This window comes from Ascaphus truei, chromosome 3 (assembly GCF_040206685.1).
Source record: "Ascaphus truei isolate aAscTru1 chromosome 3, aAscTru1.hap1, whole genome shotgun sequence".
NCBI classification, from domain to species: Eukaryota; Metazoa; Chordata; class Amphibia; order Anura; family Ascaphidae; genus Ascaphus; species Ascaphus truei.
In genome coordinates this window covers 229,665,904-229,688,367 of record NC_134485.1, presented here as the reverse complement: position 1 = coordinate 229,688,367, position 22,464 = coordinate 229,665,904, and the positions used below count along the sequence as shown (strand labels likewise).

General features: G+C 41.0%; 1 protein-coding gene across 16 annotated transcripts in view; it reads right to left on the bottom strand.

Annotated features, from left to right (window-relative positions):
• DMD (dystrophin) overlaps positions 1 to 22,464 on the bottom strand; it is a 2,761,517-nt gene that overhangs the window by 1,686,416 nt on the left and 1,052,637 nt on the right. For all 16 annotated transcript variants that reach the window (XM_075590265.1, XM_075590266.1, XM_075590270.1 and 13 more), the window contains 2 exons: positions 18,075 to 18,225; positions 11,113 to 11,232 (listed from right to left, as the gene is read on the bottom strand). In XM_075590265.1, coding sequence (XP_075446380.1) covers positions 11,113 to 11,232; positions 18,075 to 18,225 — 271 coding nt within the window. The remainder of the gene's footprint in view (positions 1 to 11,112; positions 11,233 to 18,074; positions 18,226 to 22,464) is intronic.

Sequence of the window (22,464 nt, the reverse complement as noted above, 5' to 3'; positions counted from 1 at the left end):
GTAAGCTCCTCGGGGCAGGGACTCCTCTTCCTTAATGTTATGTTTGTCTAAAGCACTTATTCCCATGATCTGTTATTTATATTATCTGTTATTTATTCGATTACCACATGTATTACTACTGTGAAGCGCTATGTACATTAATGGCACTATATAAATAAAGACATACAATACAATACAATGCTAGTGTTCATTCCAGTAATACCATCATACACTTGGAACATATATGTGTCAAGCACTACATAGCTGTACTTATATACTACATCTACATAAGTTGGTGCTAGGAACACAACACTAGGTGCATCTAGACCTAGATCTGTTCCACCGTATCTATAATGTATTACTAGCTGCAGCATAAAAACAGCATAGTACAGGTCTCATTCACTAGTGCACCTACTAGTATTAAATTACAGGGGCACTACATCTGTGGCTCTAACTGCCGTTACTTCCACATAAGAACCCTAGCTAACCCACTCCATAGAGGACTACTAGGGCCAGTGAATCATCCTAACACTGGACATCTATATACAATTGTACACTCATCTGGATATACTTATCCATAGAGTAAGAATCACTTGGTATTATTTAATCATTGTTTTAAACCCCAATATTTTAACGATATTGTCATTTAATAAAGTCATTTTAAGAATATCACCATTTCACACTGGATCAGAGTGCTATCTATAGGGGTTCTGTCTGTCTACCGTGTACAGTACTAAGTTATATGCCTCTTGCAGCACCACTTCCCATGCTTCATACTTAAGCTGCAGCGTGGGTAAATCATACGTGTATACCGTTCTGTGGCTAACGAAATGCTTTTATTTGTGCGAGCTTTCGAGATACACTGATCTCTTCTTCCGGCGAAGAGAGAGAGAGAGAGAGAGAGAGAGAGAGAGAGAGAATTACCAGATTGAGGAACAGTAATTAGGAGACAGCACACTAGGAGTATATTCAAATGCAGTATGTATTGAAGAAAATACAGGCACTTCAACCGATTTTCTTCAATACATACATCACATGTATATGTACATCATACATACATACATCACGTTCAAAGACACTTTGTGTTCTTAAAACGACTTATCGGAGCTTAGTGCATGACCCCCATAAACTGTAGCTTTGTAGGAGCTAGTATGGCAGAATATCATAACACCATACTAGCTCCTACAAAGCTACAGTCTATATCTTCATCTAGCTTTGGTTCCAAGCCCCTAGCTAACTCCAGGTATAATAGAGGGAGGTGCATCAAATGTTCCTTTATACAGTAGATACTAATAAAAAAGTTTTCATCACATTGCAATTTTGACATTTTCCCAGTGAAAAGCTTCATTAATTGTCAGACTACATTTGTAGTGTCTCTCATTACCTTTGGATGTGGCCTACAATACAGCCGCGACCAAGCTTATTCTTACACTTACCCGGTTTGTCCCGCGGCAGATTCCGGGCTGGCGCCGAATTTTCCCGTGCGCCAGCCGGAGCCTCTCAGATCAGTCCTCCGATCGATGCCTCTCCCCTCTGCTTCTCCGGGTCCACTAAGTCCCCCGGGTCCCCCGGGTCCCCTATCGCCATCCCCACATCTCCCTTTACCAGGGCTGGGGCACGCGCGCCATGCGCACACGCACCCGATGCAGAGTGACCGCGCATCAGTGACGCGCGGCACGCTGCGGAAATTTTTTTACAAACCCGCGTCTTCACGCGGGTTGCAGCTCCAGCCGTGTTAGAATAAGCTTTGTCGCTGCTGTATATAGGTTGCACTACTCAATCACTCTGCACTAGATTCTTAAAGCATGGGAGGAACATTCTACATGGTGTAACCAATCACTATTTGTCCAAACATTCTTACAGCCGGCTAGTCTTTGCTTGAGTAGGAGATTCCACCTGAAGGAGTCCAACGTCACCTAGGCGCCTGAGAGCCCTCCACTTTGCTACATTGCAGCTATTTGTGTGGATACCTATGTAAAAAGACTACCACTCGCTACTTACATTACCAGAACCTCTGAGTCCCTCCAGCTAATCGAACGCAGATGCCAGATGCTTACTTACCCTTCCAGACACAACGGAGTACAGGCAAAGTGTTATTGATTAATTAATGCTTAACTTTTTTATACTTTTTGTACGTGTAATACTTACCCCCTTTTTTATTCTGCCAATACACATTTAATACATACTATACTGCAAGTGGTTGTGCACTTTCTTTCCTTTTGTTTTTTCTATATACTGTAACTCTGCAAAGTGGAGTCCACACTTTTGATGAGCAGCACACCAGCAGTAAACTTTGATCCGGAATATGCATTAGTTTTAGTCTGTTTACTTTTAGGTTCTCTGTAATGTACAATTTGTGTGTTCACACCTCACACCCAATTCTCTACTTTTGGTTATATTTTGCACATTAGGCAGCTATACACACATCCCCACTTAATTCCCCATTATTACATGTGTATAACCCATTGAGTGCCACATGTTTTTGTTTTATTTATGTAACAGTGTTTCCCCCACCCAATCTCATATTGGCCCTATCATGTGGAAACTGGCCCATGTTACATGTGGGGTAGTGTGTTGCACCTGCTGGCTTGCAGGACTCCTGAGTTTCCCACGATTTTATGGGGGATATCATCAGGACTGGCTCTCCAGATATGGCTGAGTCATACTCACTCTTGGTACAGCGCCTCCATCTCTTCCAGACCCCCAGTGTTGTAGGGAGGAGTCTCTGAAAGAGATCCTCTGTGCATCTTCTCCCTGAATGACTCCAAGCTCAGGCAAGAAGAGTTCTTTAGCAACAGCATACTTTATTACAGCAACGTGTGGCAGACTGCCCATCCTGCAGCCGATTTTCTTAGCCGCTCATGATAATAGGTGGCCAACCCAAAGGAAGTCCCTGACCTTACACTCCCAGTCAAGGGCACTGAAAGCAGGTCTAGCTCTTCCCTTACTCCCTGATGGAGTAAGGGGAATAGTCTCCCACACCACTCCCCTGAGGGAGGGCCACAAAACCAGCCAGAGCCCTGGCAGTTTGCTGGGACAGACAAGCCTCACTCATAGGTGGTGAGGCACTTCTAAATTCAGGAAGTGCTGTGTACTAAATAGCTCCAATAGGCACCACCCCTGTGTCACTGTAATTGGACACAGAACCTGAAAACACTATCTTCACTGAAATACTGCACAGCACATGTGTGTGGGGGAAAAGCCCCATGATTACTCCTGGCAACCTGCCCTTACCAGGGATTATTGCACAGGAGGAGAAAGAACTATAACCCCATAACTACACAGGGTTACATATGTAGCGGACATGTAAAATGGCTACAGTCATCTCTCCTGCTGACAGTAAGGCCTGGTAAGTTGTGGGCATGCCAGCAGTAATTATGGAGGTTTGCCCTCACACCCTGGTGGGGTGCCATGTGTATGGATGAGAGTAGTCACATGCTCTGACTCCATGGTTAGTGATGTCAGAGGTGTGTCAGCTTCCAGAGTATACATAAGGCACAGACTGAGCCTAAAGTGAGATCTGCATCCAGTTCTGGCAGGAGTTCAAGTTCTAGTTATGTTATAGTAACCATAGAGGAGACTGTGTCCCGGGACCTGGCACAGGGCAGTGATCCCTGCGGGGATAGGGAATCCCTATCTAAGGAGAGATACACCCTTTAAAGGGAGGCACTGACTGCAGAATGAGTGGCTAAGAATATACTGCGAGGGGCAGCTAGCCCACATCAACCAATAAAGATGTTCTCATTCACAAACCCTCTCGTGTACATGTGTGGAGTGAATGAACAGAGAGGAGCACCACGGAGGAGTTCCTCAACAGGATCATCCCCTTGCGGACGCAGGGACCCTGATGAGGTGGAGGCGCTGCACTGGAACTAGGTGAGACTCAGCACACTACCTCAGCTGCCTGTCTGGACGGGTCCTCCCCACACACCATCATGCGGGAGACTCAGGAGTCCTGTTGCCAACAGGTGCACCACCAGACACTACCACACTGTAACGGGGGCCGGTTAGACCACAGGGGCCAATGTGAGATTGGGTGGGTCAGGCCGGTTCACAAAAACCGTTACACATATATATATAAATATAATATGATATATTGTTTTGTTATATAAACTTAAATTGTGATTAACACATCAACACATACCATATTTTGATATTGTTTTATGTTAAAAAGTTATGAAAATTATGAGATATAAAAGAAAAAATGACATCTCAGGAGTGGAGTGATTTACTGTACTATATGCAGATTTGTCCGTTCTTAACTATGACATTAGAAGTTATCTGTACTTCTTTATTTTTGTGAAATTGTAGTGAAAATGCTAAATAACTATAATAGTGTTGTAAAGTGGGTCTTCATTGAAAGGTTCACATATTACCTTAAATGCAGTATAAAGTACAAGAATTATGTATCTTGCAACATTCTGTCTTGGTTTCAAGTTTGGTCAAAAAGGCAAAGCAAATTTCGCTGCAGTACACAAATAACCCCATCCTCCTGAGAATTAAAGGTAGACGTACACATTTCTATTCTGTTATGTAGATATAATATGGAATTGTGGTCTAGACATGGATTGCAGAAAGATAATTATAGCCTTTTAGCCACCTGTGTATTGAGCACTGATTCGTGCAATTCTTACAATTGTGTGCATACTGATTTGCTATGGTTGGCTGCACATCCAAACAAAGGTAAAATAACTTATTATATTGTGGAACTCCCATTTGTATTCAGCCAAGCACTTGAGACTGCAGATCACAAGAATAATATTTTATCATTGTGACAATGGTAAGGGTATTTTGTAGTAGGATGATGCTGATATACAAATATATTGTTGTCTGCATTTTAGCCCAGTGTTTTTCATTATTTATATATATTTTCAGAGTAAAATTGCAAATGAATTAACTTAAAAGGTTTGTGCAACCTTTATCCATTATGAAATAATCTCAACCGACAGTATTACTGCATTTCCTATTCCTATGCCAGCTATACTGAATAGACAAGTTGTAGATGGATGAGGCTGATAAGTTGGGTAAAATGTAGCTTTATATGCAATAGAAATATTATTTTGTGAGTACACTACCCTTTTTAAGAATAGGTAAAATATTATTACACTATAAGTAATTAATAGGGAAGAAGACATTGGGTATTTTAATCAATGTGGCACCCAAGGGGTTGGTTACAAATTGTCAAAAAAATACAAGAATTGTTTTTATGGCCTGGTCAAATAAGTCCTGTGTTGTATAGAACTGAGGTTATCTCAAGTCATCGCCTGTTTTGGAAGAGATGAGATTCAAATATGGATTCCCTGGCACTAGAATAAAAAATACCCTTTTAAATGCACCTTCAAAAACATTCTTTGAAGGGTTAAATGGGGAGTGACTGAGAAGGTATTCCAAAAAGAGTACATTTATTAATTATGAAGATATTACGGGAGGAAACCTATTCTGAAGAATAACAAATAGATTTTTGTAACAGTTGCAATGAGACAGATGCAATAAGGTTAACCCTTCATGTTTAGGAGGTGGAAAGGCCAGATATCCATTTGTCGCTCAAACTTAGGAGCAAGTCGGTGAAAACTAGTCTCATTATATATGGCAAACTCCCATGAACCTATTGATATGACTCACATCTGATAAAAATACAGTATTTGGGAAATGAAGTTATGAGTGTGTTTCTATATTCAGTCAGACTTTTTAAACGTATCAAATTAAAAGTTTTTCTTTTAAATGGTAAAACTGTCAACCACGTGGCTGATTAATGACAGGGGTGTGTTTATTGATATGAATCACGTTATACCAAGTAATATAGGAATATAGTTATGAAGTCTTTTATATTTCGGGCAGACTTTAAATATCAAAGGAGGAGCTAGCATTGAGTCAATAGTGTGTGAAGTGAACACAGAGGAAGTCATAAGCTTTGGGCTGTGAGCTGTAAGCAGAAAATCTTGACATTTGCTGCAAAGTAAGCTGATCAGCCTGCTATCCTGCTACCCTTCCAAGCTGCAATATGGCGACTCTGGAGGTGAACCGGAGGAGAAAATTGGAAGATGCCCAGGACGGTCCCATCTGATGGTGCACACCAAGGTGACCCACGGCCCCCGCCTACTCACAGAGGTAGTGAGTCCCAGCAGTGTGAGCGCCCGATCCAGCTCTGTGGCAGGTCGGTCCAGGCGTTAACCCCAGAGAGGAAGGAGCATGCAGGAGCTGACAGCCAGCAGCATTTAAGGCTACCACCGTACTCACAGGCAACTCTGACCTTTACACACTTTTACCAGTTCACATATATGATATTTAGCAATATCACTTTTAACAATTGTTTATGTATTTAATGTATGTTTGTGCATTAGTAGTACACCATATATGTATATTTTAATTACTATTGAACACTCACTTTGAAGGTGAATATAAAGTTGATTCCATTTTTCCATTGCGCCTCCACTTATTTTCATTATCTTTCCTGTTTGAGGTACATGCGAGGAGTGGTATCCTCTTGTGTGGGCATGAATAGTCAACAACCACAAGAATCCTTTATTCACCATACTGTGAGGATCAATCCATTTTTGGACTATAATCAATGGACATTAATACTGGTAATATAAACATTGCATTCAATTTGTGAGTAGAACTCTGCTGAGCTGTTTCAAGGGATTGCATCTAAGTATCAGTGGTTTGTTACTTTTATTTTCACATTTTGTGTTTAGCAATCAGTTCATTATTTTAGGTTACTATCCATAGTTGTTTTAATAAGTTACCCATTTACCAATCAAACACCACGGGGAAACTTCCCACCCCTCCCTCTCCATAGATCATACATCCCAGAATTTATGGACACTCAATAGCTTGTGTATATATCAGCGCACCCCCTTTTGCACCTGTGAGTGTCACTCTTTTTTCCCCTAGACTTTAAATATCACAAGACAGTTTTTTCTGTTAGGTCGCAAATGTGAGCCAGCGCTGATTTACAACAGGGGTGGGCTTTTGTTGTTCTCAATGAAGGGAAGTTACCATATAAAGGCCTACTTTTTAATTATGAGTTAGAATTCAACAGAGGTGTGTTTTGGGGTCAGACATAAATTTTCATCAGTGACCTCTCTTGGAAGAAACTATGACAAGTGGTAACGTATAGGGATTCTTGAATGTTTAACTTTTAATTTTAAGAAGCAGCCAGCATTTATTATAACTATATGTTCTTGTAAAAATCTTTCTGTAACCTAAGCACTGTATATTTTTTATATTAAAGCCAAACTTTAATAAGCAATATTTTGGGCTCTGATTTAACAATTACACACTTTTTAGAGAGTAACTGACACTATAGGACACATTTTGCTACAATAGATTTTAGTGTATTAAGTGCATATATTTCTTTAATAAACATGGACCATTAGACTGCAAATTACATATATGATATTTATTTTACTGGTTGCAGCGCATAGATAGATTGCAACCGAGAAACGGTAAATATGAACTAATTTGAAGTGCCTTATGAAGTACATTATGAAGAAGAAAGGTGAGTTGGTTAGTTTAGCTGTGTGTATTAACCATTATTGCATATATATAAGTCACGTGCTCAAATGTGTGCTGTCCGTGACAGATGTTATATTGTGACATATTGAGGGGAGATATTGTTAATTTGACAGACCTTTACAGAAGGTGAAAAGTGGGTCAGTTAGGTACTGTAGCTGTGTATTAACCCTTGTCCCATATACAGTACATGTCACGAGCTCACAGGTCTGCCGTACGTGACACTATACTGTATTTTTTTTTTATTTTATGCATATATTTCTAGTGGTGAGTTTAGCGTGGGGTCTACTACAAAACAGAGGAGATTAACCTAATGATAGCGTACAACTAAGTGCAACTAACAAGTATTCATTTGTGAGTGCATTTCTTACTGTTCAAATATTTTACCTTTGCTACTAAACCCATACTAAACTATTAGCATTTTTCTCTTTTTCTTTTGTCCCCCTATTTTATGCAGCCAAGGACTTTTATTTTTTTAGGACCGTTGGACTGTTAAGAACGGGATCTAATTGTGGCCACATCTTACTCTGAGCAAGCAAACATACTTTAGGGACAGATTTTTTTCATGAGTTTTTGTTTTTATATTTTATTTTATTCTGTGTTACTTCTTTATCTTATTATTGATCACTGTTTTACCACAATATTAATCCTTATTATTGCATCACTGAACTATATTTCAATTATTTACCCACATTGTAGAATATAAGAGATTTTAAGTGCCCTATTTTTTTTTCCAAAGATTGGAGTGCTCCAATACTGGCAGACAGTCCCCTTATTTATTAGTTTCACTCTTGTTAATAAAAGTCACAGCTTGTATCACTCTCTGCCTACAACTGTGATTATTTGGCAGTAATTAGAATAGTGTTTTAAGTTTCAGTTACAGGGTTAAAAAAAAGAGATTGGCAGGGGTGAACTTGTAATCAATCAACATGTATGCTTTTGGTAGAATATTATACATCTGCAGTTTCAACCAATCTTAAAAAAGTATTGTGATTTGAAATTCTTAAATCAATACTAGAATACAAAATTTGTGCAGAACATGGTCTTGAAATACATAAATCAATGCCAATCACTGACTGTTTTTTTTTAATTATTGGATGAATGAGCGAGCAAAGCCATCAACTAGACTTTGTGGCCACTTTGGGGGTGTGTTTTGTGTCTGATTTTTTTTCATCTGTTCTCCCTCCACAGGAATTTTGAAGGTAACTTTCTGCCATCCTAACCTACTGTAGATCTGCCAAAAGTTTCAACCAAATCAGTGCAGCCCCCATCTTGAAATTAATATTATTATTTTTAATTATACAAACAAAATAAACGGTACATCTCATTGACTGGATTCTTAATACAAAATATTTCATTTATTATTTTGTAACTTGTACTACATTTTCAGACAATTTACTCAAAGAGAAATGTAATATTTTAAACTAAATAAATTGGTAAGCGTGGTAACAAACAACACTTAACTACAACAACCATGTGACATCTAGGTGTTAGTGATAATTATTCACATTAGCAATAGATTTTTGATTGATTATCTACCGTATCCACGATGTCAGTATAACTGTTCATATGTCATGGCCTTGGAGAGAATAATGAGTTTGTTGAGTTATTTTTTGTTTTTCAACTTTCGGACAGCTTGTTGGGAATGAGATTGTCTTTTGAGAATAACAAGTCTTTTCCACAAGGATGGCACCACAATATGCCAATATTTTTATGGCAAATCTTTAACAGAGATTCCTAACCACATTCTTCCACAAACTTTACAAATATTACAGATACTTTGATGATCTGTTTATAATATGGACAGAGGGTGAAGAAAATCTAAAACAATTTTACAAGTCATTGAATTCATTATATCCATCAGTTAAGCTCAGGCAGAAGTTAGTCAATAGAAAACTTCATTAAGAACTCAAGAATGCTAAGAATGGCACAAAACCATGCAACAATACAAGCTGTACATTTTGCAAACATATAAGCCAAAATCTCAACGCCAGACACAAACATCACACAGTCAATGCTAAAGGATCATTCTGCTACCAGGAATGTGGTATATATGATACAAGGCAGAAAATGGGACCAAGGACGCAACATTGGTGAAACCAGCCAAAAATCTCAAACCAGAACGAACCTACATAGACACAATTACACCCCATGAAGAAGGGAGATACTGCACTCCAGTGGGACACCACTTCTCACAGCCAGATCATTCTACAAATGATGTAACAATCCAAATTCTCAAAGGAATGTTTTAAAGGACTCGAACAGAAAACATGTCAACTGAAAATAATAATGATCGTTGACACTAAAACAAGAGGATGTAATGTTGATATGGAGTTTCTTAAATACTATCATAACTTTTTGTAATGTTTCTCCCTGTCTCTCTGTTATTTTTTAAATGTAGACTCTTCTCCCCACTTGCACCCCCGCCCCCCTTGACTCTGCTGATGGATGGATGGTTCCTCATCCTCTAACATTTTTCACTGTCCCTTTAGTCCCTTTATTGCCCAGTCTGTTTTTTTACACATCTTCTGATTAACAATGTTAATCTGGATTTTTTACTTTTCTGTTAAACTCCTTGAATATTTTGTAAATCAGTATTGCCAGATCTGAGGAAGAGAGTAGAACTCTCGAAAGCTTGTCTTTATATATCAATTGTTATTCCAAATAAAAAATGTATCACCTATTACTGAAGTACTTATTGTATTATAATTCAAACAAACAGAAATGCAGGTGCTGCTCAAGACTCACAAAATTAATGATGAAGGACCCTGAGAGGTTCGAAAGCTTGTAACATTACAACTACTTGTTGGTCCAATAAAAGATATCATACCACCTACTCCCTCTCCCTCCTTTGTTACTAACTTAATTAAAAGAGTTCTACATGACCACAAATACTGGCCATGCTTCCACTTCTAATTATGAATAACAAGAAAAAAGAAGTAGCAAATACACGGGGCACACCATAACTTCAAAGATTATATAAGGATTTTATTAATAAAAAAACTAAAGTACTACTAGTGGAAAGTATTACACTGATTTATATAGAGGCCAGAATTCTATATTAATACATACTGCTTAAGTGGATGCCCCAACAAATATAATTGGTAATGTTACCAATTTCTCAACGACCTTGAGGTTACAATTTCCTTTGTTATTAAATCACATACATGTATACATATATACTTATGTGCTTTTATGACTTTCAAAATGTATTTTATTATTAATGTTTAACTAAGTGAATTGCAAAATGTAGAACGATACCTGTGAACACACCTAAGATACATAGAAAATAAGCCAATTTGCATATTCAAATAGGTTCTTTCCGAGGTAACTCAGGTGAGTTCACAGTGAGTGTTTTATGAGGTAAATAAGTCAAATGTTACTCTACTAAATAGGTCTCTAAACTCATTTTAATTTTAGATTTTTCACAAAGCTCCAAAACTGCATTTCACATCTTGATACATTTTTACTTCTGAATTATTTGCAAGTAAATCAATTAACAATTAATTATCAAAATATTTAACAATTCACCTATGTATAGCTCACTATGCAATATTTATGTGCACACTTACATATTATTGTCAGATTTAGAATTCAGATTCATATTAAAGTACTCACCTGCAGTTGATCTTCTAAAGCAGCCGTAGCTTTGTCTCCACTATTTTCATCTACCACAACTACCATATGAGTGAGAGAATTCACTCTGACTTGTTCCTGCTCCAGGTCATCTTGCAATATCTGAAGAATTGAGACACACAGTAATCAAGATATACTTAACGATAACTGTATCTGTATGATTGCTATTCCTACTGCCAAAACCTATGTAAACAAGTGAATTAAAAAACTTGCAATTACTTGAAATACATACTGTAACAACAATTGTTTCTGTTGAAGTAGGATGTCACTTTTTATATTGTACACCCCACTCAAAGAGGAAAAAATCATGCATTTCAGGCTCTAACCCACAATTCAAAATGAAGGGTGATCTGAGTTCTCATGTTTATTTATTATGAAGATCTCCCCGGGATGTCCCAACAGGCCCGGTCTTCGGAGCCGCGGCTTTTTGCTTTTCAGCTGCAGCTCCAGAGACAGTGAGCACTGCTACATTTGAGCTTGAGATCTGTAGAGCTAAACATATCTGCGCAAAGTACATTATGATTTTTTTTTTTTTTTATAACTTGTATTTTATTATACATAAATGCATGATATACATAAAAAAAAAAACATCAGGTGCATATTTAGCATATCATATACAATAACAAAAGCATAATAAACTCACGTAGTTTTTCGAGCCCTACTTAACCACGTGAGTGGGAATCGTCATGTGTAAGGTACTGGGGTAAAGAATAATATAAAAAAAAAAAAAAAAAAAAAAAAAAAAAAGAGGGGGGGGGAGGAGGTAAAGGAGGGGGTGAGGGGGAAGGTGTATCCAAGGACAAGAATATATCTGGGGAACACCAGGACAGCGTGAGGATTGTGTATCAACTAGTGAGGTCTTTTTGTAGAATAAGTGATTGGGCGTAAGGAATATGAGGTTCTAGGTGTGGGGTTGGTTCTCATGCCCCCAAAGGAGAACGCATTTATTACTATTATAGCCAAATTGAAAGTACATTATGATAACAAGCTTGTTGTTGAAGATTGGAACAGAAATGTCGGCTTGAGTTTGAGGGCGATAACTACTGTATATAGTATGTTGCAGCATATTAAGGTTTGTGGCAGACATATCAATAGTAGAAAGAAGGCGCTGTTGATAATAGATTACAGATCATAAAACTCATCTAAAACAATGTTCCTGCCTTTGAAGGCAATATCTGAACTAGGACAGTAATACCATAAAAAGCCTTACACATTTTTTTCCAAACACAAATTAAACACATGGATAACTTAAAGATTTCAACGTACATACCAGGAAAAAATAGATGACAAATTCGAAAATCCCAAGTACCGCAACAGTACATAGGAGGAACATAACTAAAAAATTTCAGTATGCTAATAGAACGACTAGAAAGGTTTGCCATGCTATCATGCTCGCTGATGATAGCAATAGGGCAAAGTGCACAACTACTTTTTTAGGGATATTGTGCATGGCGTAGCATTACAAAATGTTCTAGGTGCAAGTATGGATTACATAACTAGATTGAATACAATAGTTACAACGAAACCTTGTTGGTTACAAAAGAAAATACACTAGCAGGTGCTGATGTAGAAGGTGTTATTGCACACGTTAAAGTGGGTTAACGCATAAAATAACAGATTAAATATTGTATGTATTGAGGGATAACGCATGTGTTACCATTGCTTTTAATTGTGCTCTGTTAAATCTAACCGTAAAATTGCATCAGCGTTAACGGGAGCAATAAGGTCTGCTACATCTGTATTACTGCAAGTATAGTAAATGTGTAGATGACGCACCATTTGTGCCATGTTCTCGCTGCTCTGGGATCATGTGATCACTACACTAGCAGTCACATGACGCCCATTCGCTTACACATTGGGTACAAAGAGAGAACGCTAGAAAAGGACCTGAATTACAGTAAGGAAACAAAATACTTTATACTCCATGTACTGTAGGAAGAGTAACAAACAAGAGTGGATGAAACATATTGTAAATACCCCTGCAAGTTTCCTACACTCTACTTATGACTCTTGTGTACCTCTTATGACTTCTGTTTTCCCTTGCCAAATTTGTTTTTCCTTATTGCCCCTTTATCTTTATTATACACCAAGCACCTTTCCTCCCTACATTCAAATAAATTTAAAAAAAAACACCTTTTGAAATTAAGCATTTCAATAGAATAGATTCACAACTACTAGGTTTCTGTGATACAAATGAAGATTATGGGTCCTTGTTTACAGTGTTTTGGACATTCAAAAGTATTCACTTAAATGTGTACAGGATTGTGCTCTTTTCTGTAATGCTTAGCACTCATACTTTTATGTATTAAGCTTCCTAAGAAAAAAATACAAAAAGATATAGAATATAGCATGTAGATAAGCCCTGAAAATAAATGTCACACTTCTGCAGGGGAAAGTTTCTAATTTTTACTCGTATAGCTAATGTCGTGGCTAAAACAGATACGGATGTTTTATTTTCAGCCTCTTTGAGCAATGTTATTTGAAGGCAGTTATTGACTTCACAAGCCACTATTTGGCTATTCTGTAATATACTTACTTGTTTTATACAATCTCACAAATCCATCTGCATATATAAATATCAACATAAACTAATGCTTTTAACCACCTGCTTGGGCTATAAAATGCATATTTAATTTAAAGGATCTATGCCCATAATAAGAAAACTGTGCTATTTGATAAGACACCATCGGGTGCAGAAACCTTACAGCCTATTCAAGTGAATGGATTTTAAGTATTGTGTATGGGTCATATGCATCCAGCACTGGAAAGCGTTTTGTGAAATACAGTAGCATCGCATGGTAAATATGGGCAATAATCTTTAATTAACACTAACCAGGAAAGGTAAATGTGGCATACTGTATAATCTCACATTACAAAATGTAATATGGTAAACTGGAGTTTTCTTAATGTATAGGGCCAAATAGTTTCAAAAGTAGGGATATTTAACCCCTTGGACTATAGTTTAGCAACAAAATTAAATAAGATTTATGCTGCACAAATAAGAAGATATATGACCTTTGGAAATACATTTTAAAAACTGTTATTGTAAGACTGTAGATAAAAAAGTAACGAAAGGAGGAATGCTACAGCTGGGGAGATAGACAGCTCTTCCAGGTATAATCAATCCCAAAACACATGTGAAGAAACAAACAGTGTAAGGCTACGTCCATGGTTACTGATTGCTTGCTGAGGCGCGCGGAGGCAGAGGGAAAGCGGGTGCTTTCCCTGGCCTTAGACCGCGCGCCGTCTGGGGGCGTGTCGGGGGGTGGGCCAGTGACGTCACGGAGCTGGTTCGCCCTCATTGGGCGAACCGCTCACGTGACCAGCCCTGCGCTCCGGCAAGCGCGAAAATTTTACATTTTGCTAAGACACGCTTCCGCGAGCCCCTGCTAAAGCTCTCATTGCGGCTGTAGGGGCTCAGTGCAGAGCGTAAGCACGCCTCAGCACAGGTCAGCGCATAAGTGCTGACCATGTCCGAGGCCTAAAGCACACACTCCTATTGCGTGTAATACAATAATGACAAATGTATTAAAAAATGGGACAAGGTCCGCAAAACATATTGTATATAGAAGCAATAAAATTGCAGAGATAAAAAGTCAACGAGTGAAACTGAAAAATGAACATAAATAAAATTCAAGCCTTGAGAGCTATGAAACCTGAGGAATAATTGTGTCCAATGATATTGCATCTTATAAGAATGTAGGTAATATTTGAATGCTGTATCCAATCACCCCTTAACTAAATTCAGCTTTAACACCCAGGCAGGACAACACTCTGTTTAGAAACACCATTTGTTTTAATGTTCCTGACATGTGCCAATTAAGGTGGCTTCAGCCAGGTGACATTTTAGAGCTATATCAGTAAGAGCGCATCAGCCTTTTCTGTTTGCAGTCATGTTTGAAGTAGAGTGTAGTGTTGGTGTTTAAAAGGGTTTTCAAAAGGAGTGAACAAGTGGACAACACCTACTGGCCCTGAATCCTGGATTTGAACTACGCTGGAAAGGAGGATCTTATCTATACCAGACTACAGCACATCTCAGCACTTTACTATTGTTGTGATGCTGCCTTTACTATTTATATTTGCTATGGCCTCACTTCTTTTCAAATGATGCACTTTTTTCTACCAGCCTCATTATGTCTCTAACTCTATTCCTATATCCTCATCTCTCCTTCCTTCACTACTTCTCAGTTCACATGAACTCCTTTCTTACCTGTGCCCTCTGACACTACACGGCTATATCCCCTGCACTATAACACACCCATACAAATCATCCTCACACATTCTCTTTTTATCCATGCTTCTCCTCCTTGCTTCTAGGGATATCTTAAAATCCTGGTCCCTGCCTTTTTCCTACATGCTCTTGTCCTCGCCTGCCAAATGCAACTTCTACTCCTTCTGGTGTCAACCCCACCAACTTCATACCCATCCCCTGCCACCCTCCCTCCTTACTCCCAATCTCCTGTGCCATTTGGAATGCTCGCTCCCTTTCTATCAAGTTCCTCTCTGTGCATGACTTCTTTCTCTCTCACTCTCTGCTCCTTTTTGCTATAACTGAGAACTGGTTCACTCAATCTGACTCTGCTCCGGAAGCTGCCCTCTCTTATGGTGGCCTTTCTTTCTCCCACACTCCGCGCCCTGATGGTAGGGGTGGAGGCGTGGGGCTCCTGCTCTCCTCTATCTGCCGTAACCGTACACTTCCTATTCCTCCCTCTCTTGCTTTTCCCTCCTTTGAGGCTCACACTGTTCAGATCTTCTCTCCTCTCCCTGTCCAAGTGGCGTCATCTATTGCCCACCTACCCCTACTAATCCCCATTTGGCCTATCTCTCTCACTTTGAATCCTGGCTCTCTTTCTTTTTCTCCTCAGACTCTCCTGTTCTTCTCCTTGGGGACTTCAACTGCCACATTGATGACCCCTCTCCCTTGGGCTTCCCACTTTCTCTCTCTAACCTCTTTATTTGGCCTTCAACAGTAGACTGCAGCCAGCACCCACAAGGATGGTCACTACCTAGACCTGGTTTTCACCAAAAACTTTTCTCTCTCTGATTTCTCCACTTCCCCCTTTCCTCTCTCTGACCATCACCTCATCTCATTTTCTCTCTCTCTTGCTTCTCCCCTTCTCCATCTCCATCTACCCCTAGTTTCTGCAGAAACCTGCGCTCTATTAACCTACCAGCCTTTGATTCCATTTTATGCTCCTCCCTCTCCTCTCTTAGTTTTGCTTCAGATCCTGACAACCTGGTCAGGAACTACAACTCTGCCTTATCCTACTCACTTGATCTACATTTCCCGCTTTCCCTCTGCCGTCCTAGCCCTTCTAACCCCAGACCCTGACTAAATTCCCACATGCGCATGATTTGTTCCTCCACTGCTACACACCAATACCCTCCTTTAACACCGTGTGCGGGATTAATACGAAAAAAACACGGATCGATACATAACTTTTTCCATATTGCACGCTTCCACACATGAGCATCTGGTGAAAATTTGTAAAAGTCATAGTTTTCGATAAAATACTGATAAATTTGACCAACTGTTGCCATCTTATCATCTGTTGCATTAATCGCGGCCCATATTAAATAAGCGTACGTTATGTCGGGTTTTTGGAACACGGACTGCAGTGATGCACTCATGTCGGGATTCTCAGGACAATAAAACACCAGACACTGTGCATTTTCTTTTTAATACGAAAAGCCTAAATTGATACATTATTGTAACTACTTCAGTACCAAGGTCAATTTACAATAGACCACTGCGGTATTTTTTTAAACACCTGCAAGTCGACACATTACTGAAGCACATGCACATTACAATTCATGAATATCTGCCACCTGGCGGATACACGAAGAATTGCAACCAATTAAATCCGAACCATTATCAATAAAGACATCAATAAACACATCAACCGCGGGTGACGCCGGCATGAATGCAACATGAATGCGGCATGAATGCGGCATGAACACGGTGAAGTGCATGGCATTCGGAAAACATCCCCGAAAAAATTCGGAGATGTCGGAGAATAAAAGGGGCCGCGGCTGTATGCGAGTTGCCTATTCTTACTTTGTGTTCCAGAAACGAACCCATTAATTGATTCTGTACAATTTACAAATACATTCAGATTTAAAGCAGCAAATAATTCTCTGTCTGTTTAGTAATAAAGAAAAATCTTATAATAATGATGATGATATCTTTTTGCTATTTGTTTGTTTTTTCCCTTCATTATAGTAGTACAAATCAATTTTTGTTACTGATTTAACAAGTTTTTGGTCGTTGTTCAAATTCATAATTTCTCAGACATTTAAATACTTGGAGAAATTCAGATATTCCTAGCAATATCAAAATATACACTATTCCGTTATAACTCAGAATATGTATGTATGTATAGGTTTATTTACATATATAGAGCAAGCAGTATATGCAGCTCTTTACACAATTACAATATTGAAAATAAAAGTACACCCAATGGACATACTGCAGGAAGTAGATGATAACATAAGGCAAAAGGAGATATTGCTCGAAAGATCTCACAATCTAAGCTAGCTTCTAAAGGGTTCAATGATAGTGATGGCACAGAATTTCACAACATTTTCAAACAAATTGCACAAGAAAGAAGACTGAAGCTGGCTACCTCTTTAATTTGGAAGCTCAGATGCAAGTGCCTGTTTCTTGCATACGACTGTATTTTCTATACAGCATTGTGCTTGTGCCATGTTATTGTAAAGGGGCTATTCATATAGGAGTTAGCAGTATGAAACTTTGGACATCCAACTGAAAGGGAAATCTCTCTCTGTGAAAGCTGACTCAATTCTGGAACTTGATATAGTAACACCGTCTGTCACTGTGTCTGGCACACAAAATAAATGAACTGCATGTTCTGTATTGTGCCTTTACAATATGAACACATGAATATTTAAATTGATAAGTTGCCATGTAATAAATAACCAACCTTATGTTCTTCTACTTGATGTTTTATATCTTCTAAGTCAGGGCCCAGAAGTTCAGCATCCATTTTCTTTGTTCGTTTTTCTGTTTGTGAGAGCCAATCATTTAATTGCTGTAGTTGTTGATTTTGGAGGTCCATCAATGTTCTATGTAAGCTAAAAAAAAAAATGAAAAAAAGATTATAGGTTTGTATATTTTTCTTGTTATTTTTTTCATATCTACAAACTGAGGAAGTTCAAGGAGTACAAAACTAGAAAACTTGTGTAGTCCCAAGTGACGGTCATCTATCGTCCACCTACCTCTACTCATCCCCCTTCTGCCTTTCTCTCTCACTTTGAATCCTGGCTCTCTTTCTTTCTCTCCTCAGATTCCCCTATTTTTCTCCTTGGGGACTTCAAGTGCCACATTGATGACCCCTCTCTCCCTTGGGCTTCCCGCTTTCTTTCTCTAACCTCTTCTTTTGACCTTCAACAGTGGACTGCAGCCAGCACCCACAAGGATGGCCACTACTTAGGCCTGGTTTTCACAAAAACTTCTCTCTCTCTCTGATTTTTCCATTTCCCATTTTCCTCTCTCTGACCATCACCTCATCTCATTCTCTCTATCTCGCTTCTCCCCTTCTCCACCTCCGTCTACCCCCTGGTTCTGCAGAAACCTGCTCTCTATTCACTTCCCTGAAGAAGTAACCACGAGTTACGAAACGCGTTGGAGGGTGTCAGTGCTCGTTTTTATTACCCTCTTGTTGGTGTTAACACTCCGCAAGTGTTTCCCCGTTTCACGCAAGACTGTGTGCCTATTACATCTTCCCAAGAAGCCGCGTGTATCCTTCGCTACACCGCACTGAGTGAGCCCTTGCAGGCGGTTCGTAGAAGAGTGCGACCGGACTGTGACGTCACTATCGGGCGCTCCATGGAGGAGTAGCGACACGTGACTAACGTGCTTGGATGCGGATGTGAGCGGAGGCTGCTACACGCTGATGAGGATCGATGTTCCAGGACTATCCGGCAGCAGAGACTGAGACCTGCCCCGTCTTGAGTGAGAGGGAGACGGCTTCCACAACTACCAGCTTGACATCAGATGAGGAGAGATCCCCTGCACCCTACAATCGAGTGAGGAGTGCCGTCTGGAGCTGTGTACTGGTGTGGTATACCCAATTACCAACTGCTCATATTTTACTCTATTGATGTACGCAGATTATATATATTTTTATAAGTAAACTTACATTTTTATTGTACTTCACTATGTGCGTTGTGCGCCTTGTTTTTTTGTCTCTATTCACTTACCTGACTTTGAGTCCACTTTACACTCCTCCCTCTCCTCTCTCACCTCTGCTACAGACCCTGACAACCTGGTCAGGAACTACAACTCTGCCTTGTCCTCCTCTCTTGATCTACATGCCCCGCTTTCTCTCTGCCGCACTCGCCCTTCTAACCCTAGACCCTGGTTAAATTTCCACAGGCGCATGCTGTGTTCCTCCACTCATTCCTCTGAACACCTCAGGAGGAAATCTCATACAATCGCAGACTTCCTTCACTACAAATTTATGTTTTCCTGTTTCAACTCTGCCCTCTCGCATGCTAAACAAGTCTACTTTTCTTCACTAATCAACATGCACAAGTCTAACCACGCCGACTGTTCTCTTTCTTTGATACTCTACTAAAACCCCCCTCAGCTGCCTCTCCTTCCTCCATCTCCGCTCAAGACTTTGCTGACTATTTTAAGGAAAAGGTGAAATCCATACGTCAGAATATCCCCTCTTGTCATGGAACAGAAATACCCCTGTCTGCCTTTTCTGTTCAGCCCCCCTCTCCCTTGGCAGTTCTGCTTGCTAGCTGTACGTGGATATACTTTCCTTGCAGTTTACTCCTAGTGCAGATGGAATGGATACATTAAGTAGCCTTTTCCCTTCCAAGCTGTCACACCCCTGGTTGCTCTGGCAATATCTCCAGTCCTCCAGTTAATGGACTTTCCCATTTTCTCCCCTGTCTTTTTGCTGACAGTAGTGCAGTCTCACTCCATTTTAGTGTGACCCTTGCCCCCCACTTCCTTTTCCACCATTACTTCTGGATGAGTGAGCACTGCTGTAAACTCCTGTATGGTAGGATTATCTTTTCACCTGCCTTTAACAATCAAGCACACACAGAGAGACATTATCCCTACATCTACATCTCTACACAAGTGACTGTTTTTTCACCTGCTTCCCACAAATAAAGTAAAGAAAAGAAACAGACCTTGTCGTGCTTGGAAAAGAGGGCCGAGTTTACACTATCTGGGCTAAATCATCTTGCGTATGACCCTGGCTTGCAGAATAGTGAAAAGAAGTAGCTCAAACTGCACAGCAGCTTTGCAAACAAACAGTGCTTCAAACACAAAACCTAATGCCTTTCTCTGTCTGAGTTCACCCTCTGCACAGCCCCATAGTGAGGAGCCACCATCTCACCTACCCCTGTGCACGTCCCCACGGCTAGCGCCATCAAGGGCCACGCTACCGGACACCCGCCAGGACACGGGTCAGAGCCACCGGACACCTGTGAGTACAGCTAGCCCAACGCTGAATGCTGCAGGACACCGCTCGGCATCATCTGAGACAGTCGTCCATCGCTGACACAGGTAAAAGACCGCACGCCACACGCACTGGCTAAAGGCCTACACACACCTACAGCATGGCAGAACTCAGAGCCTCACCAGACATCACGCAGGAAAGCGATCACTCAGACACAGAGACCGCTGCGCAACTGCAACAGGCGCAGGCAGACCCAAGGCCCAAACGGACAGTCACACTGACACAAAAAGGCCTGTGAAAAATACGAGACTGACATTGAAGCGCACCGCGCTAAATTAGAGTTGGCCTGGAACACTACCACACTTGGGATACGCAATGTCGCCGCCGCTGGCAACTCTATACAACAGCTCGAGCAGGCAATAACTCAATTAAAGATAGACCACTTATGCTACCAAGGGCTATCAGAGGCATACGTCACTTACCTGGCCAGGGCTAATACCGGCGAAAGCCTGCATGACAGGGACTTACAGCATAACATTGACTTGACATGTGACAGCCGCGTGCGAACCTCTATCACGGAAGCCGAGAGTAGGAGGAAATACCTTTTGCTGGAAACCGCATCGCAGCGCTCAAGCACATCCAGGCATTCCTCAAGGTCAACAAGATCAGCGCGATCCAACGCGTCCAGCGCTAGCGCAAGCGTTACCAAGGTACGAGCCTCCGTAGAGGCCGCATGTGCCAGGGCCGAATATGGTCAGAGAGAGGCAGCCGTAAGGGCAGAAAGAGCGCGCATAGAAGAGAAGGAGCAGAACGCCGCCGCTGCCAATGCTGCCGCCGCTGCTACCGCTGCCACTGCCAATGCCGCCGCTGCCGCTGTGCGTAGAAAGCCCGAATTAGATGCGGATCTAGAAGCTCTAAGCAAAGAAGAGGACACAGCTGCCGTTATAGCCCAAGCCGAAGACCTAGAAGCAGCCACGCAACAGGATGGTGGGGAGCAACCGTACAGATGGATTGCCTCAGAGGATCCAGTCCAATGCACTGAAGACTACGTAAGGAGCCTCTTCAGTGTAAATACCAGCGCACCACCTCAACATGGAGGGAGTGACTCTACAGACACCGAAGACTTGCTAGGTCCACGAGGAGAAGACGCTGCTCCTTCAATGGTACATGCTTCCTGGGATAGCCACGGCCGCAACAGTGATCCACACGCCAGCGCGCACACGGATGCACTACAACAGGCTCACCATCCAGGTACACCCACACGGGAAAACAGAGCCCCTCACACCGACCAGCAGTCATCACGCGTCCACGCCAAGGAAGAGGCGACCGCACGAACCCTCCCAGCAACTACCTCAGAACGGGACAAACACGCCGATGCCTCAGGCCTGACAGACATAGCCAAGTACATGATCCGGCGTGACCTAGTGCAAGCAGGACTCATCAGCTTTGACAACCGCCCTGAGAACTACCGGACGTGGAAGTTCACGTTCAAAGACGCAATCAACAGCTTGGACTTCTCAGCAAGGGAAGAGCTAAACCTGCTATTCAAGTTCCTGGGGAACGAATCCAGGGAGCACGCGAAGAGACTTCGGCGGCAAACGCGCACCAACCCCAAGTAGGTCTTGACCTAGTGTGGGAAAGACTAGAAGAGTCCTACGGCAGCCCCGAAGCAGTCGAGGATTCGCTCTTCAAGAGAGTCGACAGCTTCCCCAAGATCACAACTTAAGACTACTCGAAGTTACGAGAGCTCGGGGACCTGCTGCAAGAACTGGAACTGGAGTTCGCGAGGAAAGACCATTCCTTAATAGGTCTCAACGCCCTAGTCTCAGCTCGTGGAGTGAGACCCATCCTGGAGAAGCTACCCTACAACCTCCAAGAAAAATGGATCTCA